The sequence below is a fragment of the Episyrphus balteatus genome, chromosome 1 (genome assembly GCF_945859705.1).
Source record: "Episyrphus balteatus chromosome 1, idEpiBalt1.1, whole genome shotgun sequence".
Classification (NCBI taxonomy): Eukaryota; Metazoa; Arthropoda; class Insecta; order Diptera; family Syrphidae; genus Episyrphus; species Episyrphus balteatus.
Window position 1 is genome coordinate 163,619,661 of NC_079134.1, and position 18,265 is coordinate 163,637,925.

Genomic DNA, 18,265 nt, shown 5'->3' on the forward strand with positions numbered 1-18,265 from the left:
AATCAATACTGACATCTTCAACCTTCACCGCTTTATTAAAAGCTCCAACTGGTTTAATTAGTGAGGAATTTCCTCACAAAATCATGGTATCACAACGGACCAATAAATGGTCTAAGTGTGTCAGTTGTTTTCCTGACAGCCATTTCTACCTAACCTAACCTAACCTACCAATTATCAAACTTAACGCTCACTTTAATATTTAACTGAATTCTACATATTTCACCATACCAAAAACCAATTTAATAGCGAGGTTAAAAGTAAACGCTCGGTTAAATTGTATAGTTGGAAAACTCAACTATAACATTTAAATTAAATTGGTTTTTAGTATGGTGAAATATATAGAATTTCGCGAAGCTTGTTGGTTGAGGCCCAAAGACACAGCGGATTGTAGCCGCCTTACGGCGATGGTCACCCTAAGTAAGTATGTAAGTAATTTAGAAATATGTAGAATTCGGTTAAGTTTAGTTATTGGTAGGGCCCATAGTATAAGTTAAGTATGTCAAATTCATCAAAGTACATATATGTCGTCGCTGGTGATTGAATACCTCTTAACCCAGAAAATCCGATTTTGAGGCATATTTACGCTTGTTATCCAGTTAACTTGGATGAAAAAGCAATCTGTTTTCTGGAAACTTGGTGTCAAAGAAGTTTATACGAAAACCCAGCCAAGTTATTCACATTAAAGACGGTAACGGAGAAGACCGTACGTGTCTTCTCTGTTACCGTCTTTGTCTGTGAATATTTTCGTTACGTTTATTTAGTTTTTTCGTGAAACTTCTTGCACATCAACTTTTAATAAGCTCTAACGACTCACCAAATTTCAAGTAAAAAGATTGCTTTTTCAGAGCTATTAAAGCGCACATTTATAAGAGTTGATATAGGTACACCACAAACATTTGACGCATATGTGCAAACATCGATTCTTGAAAAGGCAACAATTTCCTCTAATTGTATATAGCTTATAGCATATTGAACGGATGTAAGATAATTTTACACCTTCTTCGAAATTTTGTACACTTTTAAATATATCTAGCTAATGCAAAAAGTTTTCAAACAAGCCCAATTATTTGAAATGAGTGCATTCAGCACCAGAATCAACAAGATCTCGTTTCGTACAGTACCTACTAGGGATGTTGCGAATATTCGCATCCACACCCGCAAATGCGGAACTCCCGCATGATTTGGGACATCCGCATCCGCCTCCGCATCCGCAATAATCAATGCGGATTTTCATGCGGATGCGGATGCAAAGAAGATGCGAAAAGCAAGAAGTTGGGTGGAGCCAGTGAATGGTGCGTACTAGTGGGAGTCACACCGAGTAATACGTCTGTTACTGATTTTTTTATGTAAATAGGCAAACACAGAAAAATGCAAAAGTAGCTCGTATGCTACTTTTTCACCGAATATAATTCCGACATTCACCTTCACTTGGTTGTGCTAAAGCAAGATAAGTAGACCAATCAGTTATAACTTATAAGACTATACAAATTAGGACATGAAATTTTAAAACAGATGTTTTCCTTTCGGTATTCACTGCCAAGTATTTTGAAGTACTTCTGAGTACATTCAAGGACTTTTTTTCTATAAAAGATAAGAAGTGGCTTTCACTGGTATGAGGCGATTCATAAGGCTGTGTGTGCATTCTGTTAAAATTTTTGGTAACATTTTGTCAAAAGCGTGGGTAATTAAATGGTTTAAACCTTAGTACTTCATTTTGACCGCGTTTCAAAAATTCAAATTCTTTTTCCAAATTTTTAGCTGACCTGCCAGTGAAATACTAAATACATTTCTATGGTAAATTTTTGATGATTTTTCAGAAAAAAAAAAAACAAAAATCATACAATATTAATATCAACCATGGCTACTCTTTTAAATTTTCATCTCTATACGTCTTCTCTTTAATTAACTTAGAATAAATTATGCGCTCGCATATCTTCAAACAAAACAAAGAAAAAACAAATAAAAGCATCCGAGAAGGAAAAAAATAATCAAAAAACTAAAGAAAAATAAATTTAAAGTCAAATTAACAAAACTCATCGATGCATTTCATGTTCAGAAATAAATCAGAACGTTGTTGACGTTCGGGATGCCAAAATCGGTCCCTATGTTCCATCCATGTCTGCCAACATCAGCTCTGTTCGCTTAAAAAACAAAAAAAAAAAACACTAAAGACCAAAAGAGCTCTTTTCAAATAGCTCACCCCCCTTTTTACCCATCACAGACAAAGACAACATAGCTACTACATCAGCTATACCACCGAGCTGACAAATTGTCCGACATATTTTAAATAACTGTGTCGTCGGCATATCTATAGGAAATGCGACAATCCGCACATATGTGTGATGAAAAAAGAAAACATTCCATTAGAGATATTTTCAACTATTTGTCGAGAAATTCTTATTGCATTCACGGGCAGGGCATGAAGAGTTGGTATCTCTTTCCGGGCCCCGCGAGAGGCGGGATAAGTGGGAACAAAAATTTAATTTGCCAACGATTGGTGTAATTTATTGCCGAATTAATTTTTCAATTAAACATTAATAATTACATTTTGCGTTATGGAAAGTCAAATTCGTGGGAACAAACATGTGTATAACCGTCACATGAACATAGGGTCATTTTTGTATTGACAATCGTGGCAATATGAAGCAAGTTATTATTTAAAATGTAACTCTATAGAAAATTATACTTCACTTCAAAATAAAGGTATCCGTAACCGTAACTACCTACCTTACCATGCAAAACCGCAATGTTTAACCAACAAGGAGCCACTCCCACCAGAATGTCCATAGGACGACGACACAGGACACGAACTATAAATGGTTTTTAATTTCAATCTAATTAGCAGGTTGTGGATTACAAATTATTGTTTATCGAACAGTTACACAAGCAAGCTATATCTTTTCGATGTGGTTACCAAAAAGGGTTAATTTGAATGTCGAGAAAGGACATGTAATCGATTTGAACCGATGAGCGGTCACAGGAAAGCGTTCTGAATGGATGCATCAAACCACAAGAACAGAACATTTCTATAGGACTGTGCAATTAAGCAGTCACAATCTATTGTAGGCTGGTATTATTTATTTAATTGATAATTACAGTTTTACATTTTGTCTACAATAAATAATTGGATTCGGAGAATGTCTACAACTAATTATATGAGGATAACTAGCTCGTTAGATCGTTAGAAATATTTTCTACTTTTGTTGATTTTTATTTCGTTAGACGAGTATGATGCATTTTATGTTTAAACTTAAAAGTTTGTCTTAGGTGATTGGCTTACTAAAGGGAAATTGAAATTTTATTTTGAAGACAAACACGGTAGCTGCCATACAACCATAGCCTAAATTTTTTTTCATGAAAAGCAAGTAGGTATAGATACGTACTTACGACCTAGCCGTACAATTTGTTGGTATATTTGGTATGGTAGGGTCGATCGAATACAAGGGTGATATTTGCCGGGTTCAACGCGTTGAACGCATAAAATCATTTGAATTTACTTGGATTGACTTTAAAAAAAGAACATTTATTTTTCTAGGATAAAGCCTAGTACGCTGCTGATGCGAAGCGAAAAATCTTCAAAACTCCAAAGTCGACACGAAAATGCTAACGAAAAAATATCACCGCGTATTCTGTCAAAGTCAACATAAAAAAATTCAATATTTATTTAAAATCAAGAAAAATCAACAGAAAATAATTTTCAAAGCAAGAAATAAATGAATTAAAAGTGAAAAAACCGTCAACACTGCTCTTGGAGTCAAGAGAAAAAATGGAGGAAAATGCACAAGTTCAATTTTGGTGTCTAGCACATTTGGTACGTTTACGTTTACCCACTTATCTAAATTTTCAGATAAAAATTTCCACCTGAAAATCGTAACTTAATGTCAAAAAACGTAACTAAATGCCACCTAACTTTTTATGACATCTGACCAATCAGAGCCTCTGAAAATCCAGATCTTAAGTTCAGGTGGCCTGCATTGAACGCGGGGATTATCTGAATGGTCAACAAAGTTAAACTGATCTGATTGATTGATCAAGGGTAGAACAATTTGTATTAACCAATTCTTCATTTCTTTTCATTTATGTGTTTTCATACTTTCATTTTAAGATACATTATCTTATTAACTAATACAAGATTTATCATGGATATAATATATATATTCTAAGCTAATTTATAAATTGATCAAACCATAGCATGAGCTTATTTTTATTATTAATTTACAATTTCTTTATTTTAACAATCTGTTCAAAAATGCATTCCTTCTCTAATTCTCCTTGTATCTCCACATTGTTGCTCTGAGTAAAAAAAATATATTTCAATATAAAAAAAGTTACGCATACGCCAAAGTGACCCGTAATTAAGACACAAACAACATTTTAAAACAAATTTATATGTACATAGCTGACTAAATGATAGGCTGGTTCAGAAACGTTAGGGACTAAATATTTAGGTAATTTCTCGGTCTCTGATTGGTCAACTGTCAAAAAAAAATCCTTCCAATTTAGGTAATTTTATTGGAAAGCTAACTGGAAAGTAAGGCAAGAAAGTTTTCCCTAAAAATTTAGGAAAGTTTTTTTTGTCAACATGACAGCTGATTGTTTCTAATTAACTATAGAATTATGTTAACAGAATTAAATTTATTTGTGTGAAAAACGAGTAGAAAGTGTATTATCGGTTATAATACATAGGTCTGTTTGGGTACTGCCTAAAGCAGAAATATTTCTACTTTTTTCAACATTTTCAGCCCAATTTTTGCTTGGGTACTCTTCAATGGTGTAGTCTCGTACATAATTTTTGACAAAAATAGAAGTATTTTTGTTTTAGGCCTTTTTTGTTAATTTTTCTTGTTCAGCTTTCAGAAAAAAACACTTTGAACTCTCACCTTAAATGATCAAAATTAAGAAAAGAAGCTCGCTTCATAAAAAAAAATATGCTTTAAATAAAGGCCAAATAAAAAACTCTTCGAAATAAAAAAAAAAAACAAATACAGGAAATCAGGTAAAGTAAAAGCTTAGTTCTCGGGGTGAGCGTACAAAACGTCCGTCCGTTCGATTTCATGATGGGAACTGCATTTATTTTTTTTAACCCTTTCAGTAACAAGCTTTTTAAGGCTCTACAATTTTACATAAGTTGGCTATCAAAAATCGGTGACACGGCAGCCAAAGGCTTAATGTGTATTCTACCACATCCACTTTCTATGGATAAAAATAACCAATATTAAAAAAAATTCAAAATCATAAATATCAATTTGTGTTCGTGTTCTTTTTTTACTCTCACTTTTAAGTGAGTAGGTGACAGAGCTCATAAATTTTAAAATATTTGCCCACTCATGATATTATTTTTTGGGTGCATATGCGTGAAAAAGGCATTGACATTAAATTAACCATAAAAATGCAATTAAAATTCGCGCAACACTTCCTCTAATCATATCAGCAAACATTCACATGGGGGTAGTGCGGCAGCGATAAGTAGATACTTGTTTCTACTTGTTAGGAAACCAAGCGAATTTCCCCTTTCGTACAAATTTCACATGTGGTTGTTTGATCGTTCGTTTGGGGGTGGTGCTAGTTTTAAAAATAGTTTTTCAAAGTAGTACAGTATAGGGTGTTTACTTTCATGAGGTTAAATGTTTGCAAAAATTCTTATTCATGAAACATTTTCTATTCCAATATAATATGTAGTTATAATGAGCTTCTTTCAAATAAAAAACTAAAAATGGGATTTTTTCATCCTAAAGTCTAGAACGCAGATCCCCTTACAAAATATCTCTTTAATTTAGCCCACCTAAAATTTCTTTAAGAATTTCAAGAGATTTTCTTGGTCTATACAACCCTACTAACAATTTTGCTTCTATAATGCTTTACAGAAGCAACATTTGCATCTGTAAAGCTTTATAGAACCAAAATTTTTTTTTTTATTTTCAGTATTTAAAAACTTATTTTCTGATGCTTTTTCTTAATTTTAATTTTACTAAGATTTTGTTTATTATTTTGACTTTGACTGCGCGATAATATTTTTTCGTTAGAATTTTCGACGTCGACTTTGGAGACAAGAAGGATTAAGGCCTAGTAAGCAGATCGTGATTTAAGCTGACATTTTATTCTCCGTTTTTCTTAGATTTTTTCCATGCACTTAATTGAAAGATAAAAAAAATACAGTTAGACCGAAAATGTGATTTTTTCGCTGAAATTCTTGAATACATTTTAGAATTTTTTATAGGAGCTAAAATTAAAATGATATTTCGATTAAAAAATTTCCTTTTTTTAAAATGAAGTACCTAAGTTCACACACCGACACCATAATATTTAGCTGGGTTAGTTAATAAAGGAAATTCCTTTTGACATCGGCAAAGTAAATTTTCACACTGATACAAAAACATTGTAGAAAGCATTGTGAAATGATAGTTTTACTGTGCCTTATAAAAGTCTCCACACTAAAAAAGGGTGGGCCTCGGCATTTTTCAAACAAAAACGCCATCGGCAGCTTTTTTGTCACACATTAGTTTTTTATTTGTATTATTATTATTTTTACTATGCTATAATACCCGATGGTATTTTTTTGTTAACATATTCGCTGTTGGCTTTGGATACTTCAAAATTTTTTGTTTCTCTTCAGCAGCGTACTAAACTTTAGGCTCTAAAAATAAATAATTTTTATGAAAATGATGCTTCAAGCATGAGGGGTATTCATGCAACTGTGTATACTCTCAAAATGTATGGTCAAAACAGACGTGCAGTTTTTTCCCTGCAGCAAAGCCAAATAACACGGGCTCTTATGGGAGAAAAATCTGCATGCAGCGCAGAGCTGCATCATGTCTGTATTTCTAAATTCAATGCCAAGTTTCAACAAAAATACAAAGTACTTGCTATTTGGCATAATTACTGATATTGGCAGTTGGCACAATCTATCATTCTAAAATTCAAATAACGTTCGTTTTGATTTTCTCAAAATGGAAAAACTAATTTTAACCGCTTAAAGGCTTGGCCACACCGGAGGGTATGCGGTAGAGGTACGGGTAGCGGTAACGATATTTGTATGGAAAAAATTCCAAACTGACACATCAACGTTCGGGTGTGGAATTTTTTTAATACAAATATCGTTGCCGCTACCCGTACCGCTACCGCGTACCCTCCGGTGTGGCCAAGCCTTAAATCCATTTTTAATGTATTCTTACAAAAAAATAATTATAAAAAATATCAAGGTTATCAATTTTTTTTTGACAGAAATCGGCATCAATAATTTAAAAAGTGATGCACAATGCACATGTATTTTGGGTGCAGCGCTGCATGCAGCGATGCGTGCAGATGTGCCGCACATCTGTTTTAGCCATTAGTATGCGTTTGACAGTTCTCTTACGATATTTACCATTTTACCAGGTTTAACCAGAGTTTACATCGTTCGATAGGGTCAATAGGTGTGTTTTTTATTACAACTGGTCTTAACTGGACAAAAAAAAACGCAGTCGGGGCTAAGCAATTTACATGTTAAATACAACAACACTTTAGCCCCGTGGGCTTAGTTGTTTAGCCCGGAGATTTCTCTGGGCTTAACTTTTTGAACAGTTTTAAATCTGTGCTACCAAACTAATTTTTTCAGAAATTGTTTAGGATTTGTTTACAAACGTGAAAACTCACGTTTGGAATGATAAAATGTATTTAACTAGGTTTACTAGCATACATTATTGTATTTTTTTTTTTGTAAAACATACATGAAAATAAAGGAAAAACTCGAAAGCGAAAAATATGACAACTCTAAATTGTTGTTGTGTCTTGTGTTTTCGGAACATTCAATATACAGTGCTGCCAAGATTTCAGGTTAAGCCCCGATGCGTTTTTTTTGTCCAGTTAAGCCCGGTGGTAATAAAAAACACACCTAATGTGGGTAAATGTAAACAATTTCATGTCTTTTTTTTTCTTTTGACTTTAGATTTTAATATGTTTTAACGGAACAACTTGAATGGTATCTTCAAATGCAAATATGAAATGATGGCAATTCTTCTCTATAAATATGAACAAATATTTCCCAAATTGTTTAAATAACTGTCAAATATGGCATGTTTACAAATACCCCACCCTGTTTGTGTTTTTTTTTACAAATTCGGGGTAAAAGTAAACGGTGGTTTAAAATTTAGAATTTCCTCTTTATCATATGGATAACGACTTCAAAAACGTTCAAGATACATGCGTCCACGATTTGTACTTATGTATGCATCAAAGAGAGTTAACTGAAGCTTGTTAAGAGCCATGTTCTCATTTACCCCTGTTTACCCCTACTAACAATTTTGCTTCTATAATGCTTTACAGAAGCAACTATTGCACCTGTAAAACTTTATATAACCAAAATTGTTTGTCGGGACATTTACCCTTTATTATTTTTGTTTGTCCAATAAAGTAGAGACTTTAATGTAGAGCGCGAGTACCGATTTTTTTTGCGCATGAACTGTGAGCTGCTGGAAAAAATCTGAAACAAAATTTATTTTGTAAAAAATATTTGTATGAGAAATATAATTTTTTCTCATCTGCGCATGAAATCAAGATTCGGTATGGAGAAGACACCACAAAATTAAAACAAGAATTCGATGTTTTAAATTAACTTCCATTTATTTTCTTCAAAACAAACATACCTACCTCCTTAACAACCCTGTCCTCTAATTTTTCTAAACATCATCCGAAGATATTTTTCTAAACAAAACTTTATTTGACATTCCATGAAATTTCATGAGAGAGCAACTCAACAACTGTCATACTTGAAGAAGAAATTTGTGTTTTATTTTTCATTTCTATGAATTATTCTTGCTCCTTTTCCCTTCTGTCGATTAAAATACATTTTATAATACTTGAAAATTTAATTTTAATTAAATTTTATTGACAATTATCGATTTAATAAGAATATAACTTTTGTCAAAATTGGATAATCAACAAACAAACGTTATTGAAAAGGTAAATTCTTTTTGTAATTAAGTAGAACACAAAAAATAGAAAAGAAAAAAAAAATTTATACAAAAAATTCCACGCAATATGATGATGAAAAATTACTTATCGTATGTGTATATTTCGCCCAAATTCAATTCAATCAATCAAAAATGCAGAAATGCATCCAATGCCAAAACATAACAAAGGAACACAATTTCTATTGCAGCATTAATGGGCAATAATATAACTTATGAAATAATGGAAGAAGAAGACCTTGAAGATAGCAATGAAGTTTTAGAATCCTTTGGCAGCAATACGACAGATTACAGGCAGCATATTTCATATGCATTAGGGCGGATGGTTAGCCAGTAAGTTTTTTGTTATGATTTTCTTCAATTTTTTAAAGCAAGTCATTGTTTTTTTATTTATTTTAACAATATTATGAAATTGATTGATATGGTTTTTTATTTTATTTGTTTTTTAGTATCGTAGGAAATTTGCCACGATATACATCTTCAGAAATGCCAGTTATACGAAAGCGACCAGATTTAAGGACGTTCAGGGTAAGAATTGTTGTAATTATTGCGTATTTAAGTAGTAAATTGCGATACCATCAGCAAGGTCGCGCAGTACAATGGCTGTCGGCACTTGCAGAAAGTGGTTAGATGGGTTGTTTTTGTTTTTATCAAAACTATTTGAAAGAAAACACCCCTAAGTACCTTGGGTCAATTACTTTAAGTGTTTAGGTTATTTTTTAGGTGGAACCCATGCGTTAATGTCACACTATACATTTCACTCAGATTAATTCCGCTTTGATGTTTTAGTGCATTGCAAACAAATTTGGCGAATAAAAGTTATTGGCGTTCTAAAAGCGATGTTGGCACCTTAATTTTTTTACTTTTGCTGTATTAGGCGGCGAACTTCCTAGTTTTCTAATCCGAGTACTTTTAAACTAGTTTTTCCCAAAACGTTTGCTTTGAGTCGAACGTTCTGCTCGCGAGTTATAATAATGCTCATAGTCTTACGTTTTCTTGTTTCAGTAAAATTGAATTTTTCAATACCCATCAGGTAAATATTATTAAGTGATTTTGTTCATCTTGTCAACACATATTTTACTTCAATTCTAGCTTAGAAATTATTCTGTAAAAGTTTATTGTTTTAAAAGAAGCATAAGTCAGATTTATTTGTAATAAATTAGTTTGGGCTTAAATTCTGCGCGTATTCCAATCTAGTTAACTTCTGCAGAATACATTCTAGAGCTGAAACTTTTTTATCCCCAAATATTCCTGGGAAAGAATTGGCTAAAATGATAGTAAGTTGACTTTCACGTTTGATTATTTTGTATGCCAGCGAAAATGTAACTGTACCTCTCGAAATAGTTATTTACTTAAAAACTGCCACAAAACAACATATCCTCTTGGGACCTCCGGAATATTGTTTTACAAGCCCTGGTTCTCAGAAGGATGACAGGTGGCTGCAATCAGAATAATTTCTATGAACTATTTGATGGGATTTGAATCTAATCCCATCAAAAAATAACCCTTCAAACTAAATCATCTACACAAATTTTGTGTAGATACACGGTTATTGCAAACTTTTTTATAAAACATAGTTCCAAAGATGGAAAGGATTTTTTATTTGTGTTCAATTAACGCCCTAATAACTAAAAAACTGTCATTTAAAACACTATTTTGCTTTTTGGTTTTGCACGGGTCTCAAGGGGATATTATAAAAATCCAATTTATATAAAAAATAACGGAGTATCATACATCCTAGACTCATCAATCATGGTTGCTGGTAAAGTGAACAATATTTGCTTTAATCCTCCCCTGAGATATATAATACTAGGTAGGTAATAGGGCAAGTTAAGAAAACGTTAGCAAATATCAACCTCAAGATAAAACTCAGACATGACATTACGATGAAAGACAATTGCAAAAAGTGAGTCTTGTGTGTATTTATGTACATATTTACTTGAATAAAGTAATCTTTAATCCTTCAATAAGTCATTTCTTAACTTTAAAAATTGACAAAGAAAGTGCACTATTTTTGTATTAAAAACTAACTTTTTACATATAAAAATAGATTGATACTAAATTTAAAACTCGTTTTCTGATAAACCAGTTTTTTTTAGTGCTCAAGTAAATGAGCGATATGTACCTTGAGTTATAGTCTAACCAATTTTCTTCAAACTTGGTAGTTGACACTTTTGGATGCACCCCTGTAGGAGGAATTGAATTTTTTTTAAGATGGTATCTGTCATATAACGAAAATAGAAAAGTGATTTTTTTTTTCAAAAACAGATTTAATATTTTGATTACATGTTAAAAAATGTATGTGTATGTAAAAAAATAATTTTGGGATAGAACAAAATATTTTTTAATCGTTATTGACGATAGCAACCATAGAACGAATTTTTTTGTTTTAATTTTATAATAGAAATTTATTTTCAAAAATGGAAGTAACGATTTTTTCAATATTTTTTTTAATTCCTTTTATACACTGTAATTTTAATTCCTTTTATCACTGTGTTTAAGTAATTATGTATAAAAAAATCAAATTGTAATCATTCCATCATTTTTTTTTTTTATAAAAAAGCCTTAGTACTTTTGTACAATAAAATCAAGTACCCAGTCGTGCATTTTATTATATTTTTTTTTCAACTGATACATTTTTTTCAATAAATGTTCTATTTACATATAATGAAGGCAAACATGAGAAATATTATTTTTTCAAAAAATAAAAGTAAACAAAATGTATGAAAATGACACCTAAATGGATGTAAATCGCCAACCATATCAAAAAAAAATTATAGCCAAATTGATAATCATTACGTAAAACAAAAGCTTTTATTTTGATGATCAACAATCACCTTACCCGTTTTCACCAAAGTATAAGTGTTTTATGCATTCTTGTTTACTAACGGCCAATTTCTTCACAAAAGTCCCAAGTCAGCTTAGTACCCGACCTAGCTAGACCAGGTACTAGTACTAGTACTCGGTCCTAATGAAAAGTTAGGTCCCGAGCATTTCTTCACACATATAGGACCCGATCTAAATTCACAAGAGAGTCCTAAGAACTAATACGTATAAAACTGGTCTAACTGTCATTCTGACTATATTTTGATAAATGAAAAATTTTATTTTGATATTTTTGAGGGAATTTACAAAATTAAAAATAGAAAAAAGTATAAAATAATAAAAAAGAAAAAATAATGTGATGAAACTAACAAGAAACCAACAAGAAAAAAAATTTAATGAGTTTTGTCAAGAATACATTCATGAATGCTGAATATCTGGTAAATGTAGACGAGGCTAAGAAACGCGGATCCGTCGATTTTAATGCAGCAAATCCATCTTAAGTTAAAGAGAGTTTTTTTTATAGACTTTTGCAACATAAATGTATTTTAATAAAAATAAAATAAAAAGACAAGTTTAAAAAACGCAGTCTTGTGATTATGTCTTTTTCTATTATAATGCGACTAGCATTATTTTATCATGGCATGTTGGCGAGCACGAGACAGCCGTAGGTTTTCTGACCACACGTTTCAAGACGTTGGTGTAAATTTAATTGTTAATGGCTTTCCGCAATATCCATAAACAGAATTCTTAAAGCAAGCATATTTTGTGCTGGAAGTTGGATGTCGGGTGTCGAGAAATGCAAGTAGAATGTCTATGTAAAGAGGGCCTTTCCAGACTTAATTGTCTTTTTTCGAAAGAATGAGAAATGTAGAACTACTTCTTTATTAAGCAGTGTACATTTGTTTGTTCTTCCCGTTCTGGCATAGCATTTGCCATTTTTGTTAAATATTAAAAAAAAATCAAGTCATTAAAATCTCCCAAAATGCTTGTCAAGCGAAACAACACTCAAAAAATTGAAAAAAAAACTGCAATACCTCTTAAAAAATGAAATTCATTGCTTTGATTTCAGTATTACTGCCGCTAGACTACCGATTTTGAGGTCCTAAATATTACCGAGTCCTAACTAATACTCGGTACCAATTTGACAGTCCTATAGCTTAGTACTTGTGTGAAGAAATCACTTGGTACCGATTTGAGTACTAACGATTGGTATAATAACCTAATTTTGAGGAGCTAGCTAGTACCGAGTCCTAACTAGTACTCGGTCCTATATTGACAGTTCTAGGATTTAGAACCTGAGTGAAGAAATGAGTTGATACCGATTTGAGTACTAACTTTAGGACTAGGACCGGTATTAGCGCTAGGACTCTGTGAAGAAATCGGCCGTAATACTTAGATGATTCTATGTATATTTTTTCCCAAAAACACCCGTCATAAATTTTTTGAAACCAGCAAGTAAATTTGTTTGTATTTATTCTCTTCTCTTGATGAAAATTGAATACTTGACATTGAGTTCAACCTGGACCCTTTAGTTCACCTCGCAATCGTTGCTAAAGACAGAAACATACTTACATTTGTAACTGTTTTCCTTCCAGAAATCCCTTTTTGGGAACCTAGTCTGTTTCAATGCCTTGATAATATTCCACATGCTATTCCCCTTTTAAGAATTGTCAAAAAGCTATGAATTCCCCAGAGTAAAGGTTTATATAAGACTTAATGCGATACACTAAGGCTCAAGTCAAGAATGTAGGGGTACAATTAGCTATTGGAGAGACGAAACAGTGGAACTCTAGTAAGTTATATGGGTAAGTCATCAGTAATCCTGAAGAATCTTTGGGTTATTAAAGTATTGATGAACAAAAAGTATTTAAAAGATTTATTGAAATCGATATTGATGGAGACGTTGGATAGAGTTATCGAGGAAGACTGATTAAAAGAATAATTTCAAGCTTCTATTTGATTTCTGTGCCAGAAATCGCTATTGTTAACGCTTTGCTGCCAACGGAGGAGCTTTTGACGTCTTCATCAGTCTCTGTTTCTAGCCTTTTTCAACTCTCTGCGCAGTTTTCCCCAACCCCTAAATATAACTTTTTTTTTAATTTTTCTTTGATAAATTTAATTAATTTTGTTATTGTCCTCAGCACACACCACTTTATAAAGAAATAAAACAATTATCCGGTCTACCACCGACCAATCGTCGTCCCAATGAAAAATGGTCCCTTCAACGTGGACTTTTAAAACGAGAAAATGGATTAGCATCAAGAACTTCAGGTTATTTTACACCAAGTCAACATCGTATGATATCAAATCTTTTTGTACCAAATCACAAAGAAACTCGACTTATGTCGTTTGATTCAAAAGTGTTCATATGCAAATTTAATAAAGATGGTAGTCGCCTTATAACCGCCAGTCAAGGTAAGTTTTACTTTGTTTGTTTTTTTTTTTAACATTTATTCTTGAATTTTTTACTTTATAGATGCTATGATCAGAGTTTTTGACTCATCCAAAGGAACTTACCATCGAATAAATCGCATTAAAGCACAAGATGTCGGTTGGGGTATTTTAGATATAGATTTTAGTCCATGTGGACAATATTTTACATATTCTACTTGGTCGGAATATTGTAAGTTTATCTCGAAAAAATTCTAAAACAATAGTTTTTAACGAAATTATTCTTTTTAGTCTTTGTGGTTCCATTGAATGGAACAACCGATGTGTTCCAATGGCTGCGACTCAACACAGAAGTTAATCGTTCGGGAATATTTTCTGTGAGGTTTTCTCCTGGCGGGGAAACTCTGATTGGCGGCTGCAACGATTCTTGTATATACATGTGTAACAGGGAAACTACAGCAGTAAAGTCTATAAAGGTACAAAATATTTAAAAACTTTTTTTTCCTTAAATTAATTGTATTCCTTTGCAGACTGAAAGTGAAAATTACGTCGATATAAATGCCGTTAGCTATGTGAGTGATATGAGTCCCGATATCTTCGTATCGGGCTGCAATCTTGGAGTTATAAAACTCTGGGATGCTAGATGTTTAGGACCCAGTGATGCAGTTGCAACACCTGTGTCTTCATTTTTGGGCCATTACGATGGTATCACTTATATTGATCCAAGAAACGATGGCAATTATCTTCTGTCGAATTCCAAAGATCAAAGTATCAAAATTTGGGATTTACGAAAACCAACACCTGTCGATAAGGTCTGCAATGAAAAAGATCTACCAATGTTAGATTGGGATTATCGATGGGATGAAGTGCCTCATGAATGTAAGAAGATTCTATAGATTAGAAATGACTTTCAGAACTAATTTTTTTTTCTTTCAAAGATTATAATCCAACGAAAATTATGGATGGAGATGTTAGTGTGATGACATTTAGAGGGCATAGAGTAACAAAGAGTTTGATTAGAGCCAAATTTTCGCCTGCTGCGCAAACTGGTCAGCGTTATATATACACTGGTTGTGGAACAGGACGAATTATAAGTAAGTTTCTTTCATTTCTTTCAATAAATTGAACAAAGTTGTTATGTTTTGTGTGTGTTTTTTTTTAAGTTTATGATGTATTAACTGGACAAATCAAGGAGGCTATCGAAGGACATAAAGATATTGTTCGGGATTTGTCTTGGCATCCAGTGCGATCAGAAATTGTTTCCAGTTCGGTAAATATGATTGTTATTTTTTTTAACAAGTCTGAAATTTTATTTAAAATAATTGTTTTTTTTTTTACAGTGGGATTCACATGTTAATTTTAATAATTTTAAAACAAATTCGAATAATCGAAGTCGTTCTGATAGCGCCCGCTATAAAGCAGGTCCTTTAAGACGTTCCCGTCGAATAGCAACACAAAATGGAGAATATCACGAGGATGACGAATATGATGAAGAAGATGTAAGTTGGAAATAAAGTGACTTTAATTAAAGTAGCGATATTCTAAACAACATGACTCAAAAGACTTTGAATTCATAAAAGTCTACAAAATTCCTTTTTCAACATAGTCCAGAAACTTTGTGGCTTAATGTTTTGATTGTATGGCTTTATGGTGCATTTAGCAAAACAAAAGACTTCGATGTCACTTTACTTACCATATACGAATGTTTCATTTAATTTTAATGCATTCGATTCCAAAGATTTAGATGCTATGCCTACCTTTGAATTTAAACAAACAATTATTTCCCCCACAACTTACTACCAGAAATTTCTACATTCAAATTAGTATTTTTCAAATGCATTTTATCCCAAAGCTCCCAAAATAAGAAAAAGTTGCGGGGAATTTGTTTTCGCTATAAGGCTAAATAAATCAAAAATCATTTTGGTAATCGGACGATAATAGCTCATGGCGCTGATTTTTTGACTTCGAAACTATCCCGCTGATTCCGTTCACTTTCTTACGATGAAATTTTTTTAGACTGGTTTTTAGTATTATATTTGATTGTTACATCTCTTGAAAAATAGATTTTGTTAAGTTTTTGAATATTTTTACGTTGAACCAAAGTTGTTGCTTCAAACATTATTTAACTAATATTTCATTTAGGAAAAAAAAACTAATTCTTTTGAATTTTTTTATTTGTTTCGTTTTAGATAAATTTTACATGGTAGTATGTGGACTGATGTTTTAAACGATGTTACACACGCTTTCTTTTTTTTTTTAGTTTTGTTTGAAAATACATACATTTTCTTTTATTTGGGTCTCAATGCGATTAAGTTTCTTCACAATCGTAATATGTTGATTTTACGATATAAGTAATATATTAATATATAATGAATGTATATTGTATATTAATATATTTTTTATTTAAGAAAATTAAAAATGTAAATAGAATAAAACATATTTTTAACAATTTCATTTTGAAATAAAAAACAAACAAAAAAATATACATATAACAAAACAAACACAAAATATGAGATAAATAAATTAAGTTTTGTAATTAATTAAAGTATATTATTTTGTTTTTTAGTAGTATTCACTTTTTATCAAAATTAAGAAAAAAAACATAAGAAACCAAACATCATTCAATCGAGGTGTCTTCGAGTAAAGAAGTAGTTTAAGCAGTAAAACTAGCTTATAAAATTAAGGCGAGCGCTCGCGTGTAAAAAACAAATCAACTTGCCATACATAAATGGTGCAGTTAGTGGCACAAACGGTGTCGAGATGGAATAAATCTTGTGGTTGAAGCTAACAGTATGTTAGCTAAGAATTAACGAATTTATTTACATCCTTATTTTATTTTTGGTATTAACATTGAGATTTAAAAACAATTGGTCACTGGGGTTTATGTGGAACATTTTCTTCCGGAACCAAAATAGCATGTCGTCGCCCGAATATTGTTTTGCCGTAAACTCCAAAATGCACTTTTTTAAACTGGATGTAGTAATAGGTTTGAGAATATGAATATGTTATCAGATTTTTCCTATCGTGTACCGTTACTGAGATAATTTGTATTCATTGATCTGTCGTAAAAAATGAGTTCACTACAAACTCATTTTGGGTAAAAACATTGATAATTTGAAAACCTAAACAAATAAGAGGTTTTTGTATACATACCTACATAAAAAGAAGATATCACACAAAATATTCTATTGAGAATTAAAAAAATTTCATCGCTGCGTTTATTTTTTAGTAACACAAACCTTAAAATGCGATACCTCAAAATTCCAAAATTGGCGTTTACGACAAAATAATATAAACGATATTTTGTTTAATAAAAAAAAAAAAAATTATTACATAATTTATGGGCAAATATGTGACAAATTTAACGAGTTCTTAAATTGAGGTTCAAACTTTTCAACTAATTCAAAATTCAGTTTCAGATTCAGCGCGTCAAAATACATTAAGATTGGTAGGTCCGGTCTGGCACTTTTTTTTTTTTGTAGGCCTGTGTTATCAATTTATTTTGTTTGAAACTTCAATTTAAAAAGAACATACCATTTTTCTAAAAGTCGATTTGGTGAAGGTAATTACTAAACGGCGTCTCTAATTCTCTGATTACATATATTTACACACATGAGAGATGTTTTAACTCTAAAAGACTGCCAGAAGCGATCTAAAAACGTTCCTTTTTTAACTTGCCTCTTGGCCTTAAATATTAAAAAAAAAAAAGTATAAAAACCGTTTTCAGCCTTTTTTATTGGCTTACAAAAAAGAAAAACACATAAAAAGCTTCACCACAAACGATTGTTTTCAGTGGTTTTACAAAGGAATCACTGCTACCAGACATGAAAATCGCAACCTGGGAGCAATAGATTTTTGTAGACTTACGGGGTAAGTTATAGAATGTCTTAACAAAGATTTACAAAATTTTTGTTCATTCATTCCGAGGTTGAATTCTTTCTTGACTGTGTTAGTAATGAAAAAATAACAGATTCGGAAAAAAAAAGTTTTGATTTTGAAAAATCAAGTTTCTGTGTTGAGTTGCGTACAAAACTGAGTTCTCCTTATTATACCAAAAATTGCTGCCACTGTTTTCGTCGGTCAGTGCCAACCTGATTTCTTCA

The 18,265-nt window shown here is 31.8% G+C and overlaps 1 protein-coding gene across 1 annotated transcript; it reads left to right on the forward strand.

The window, feature by feature from the left end:
• The first annotated feature begins 8,727 nt into the window (after nucleotides 1-8,727).
• LOC129905947 (DDB1- and CUL4-associated factor 11) lies at nucleotides 8,728-16,437 on the forward strand. The gene is made up of 11 exons (XM_055981572.1): nucleotides 8,728-8,937; nucleotides 9,137-9,278; nucleotides 9,395-9,473; nucleotides 13,913-14,186; nucleotides 14,248-14,394; nucleotides 14,454-14,638; nucleotides 14,693-15,041; nucleotides 15,101-15,256; nucleotides 15,326-15,432; nucleotides 15,503-15,661; nucleotides 16,352-16,437. The coding sequence occupies exons 2-11, from the start codon at nucleotides 9,142-9,144 to the stop codon at nucleotides 16,367-16,369; spliced, it is 1,611 nt and encodes a 536-aa protein (XP_055837547.1). The 5' UTR covers nucleotides 8,728-8,937; nucleotides 9,137-9,141; the 3' UTR covers nucleotides 16,370-16,437.
• Nucleotides 16,438-18,265: the final 1,828 nt, after the last annotated feature.

Coding starts and splice junctions, on each gene's coding strand:
- LOC129905947 (XM_055981572.1), top strand. CDS start 9,142: ATGGGCAATAATATAACTTATGAAATAATGGAAGAAGAAGACCTTGAA. Junction 14,187..14,247: donor CCTTATAACCGCCAGTCAAG/GTAAGTTTTACT, acceptor TTTACTTTATAG/ATGCTATGATCAGAGTTTTT. Junction 14,395..14,453: donor TTCTACTTGGTCGGAATATT/GTAAGTTTATCT, acceptor TATTCTTTTTAG/TCTTTGTGGTTCCATTGAAT.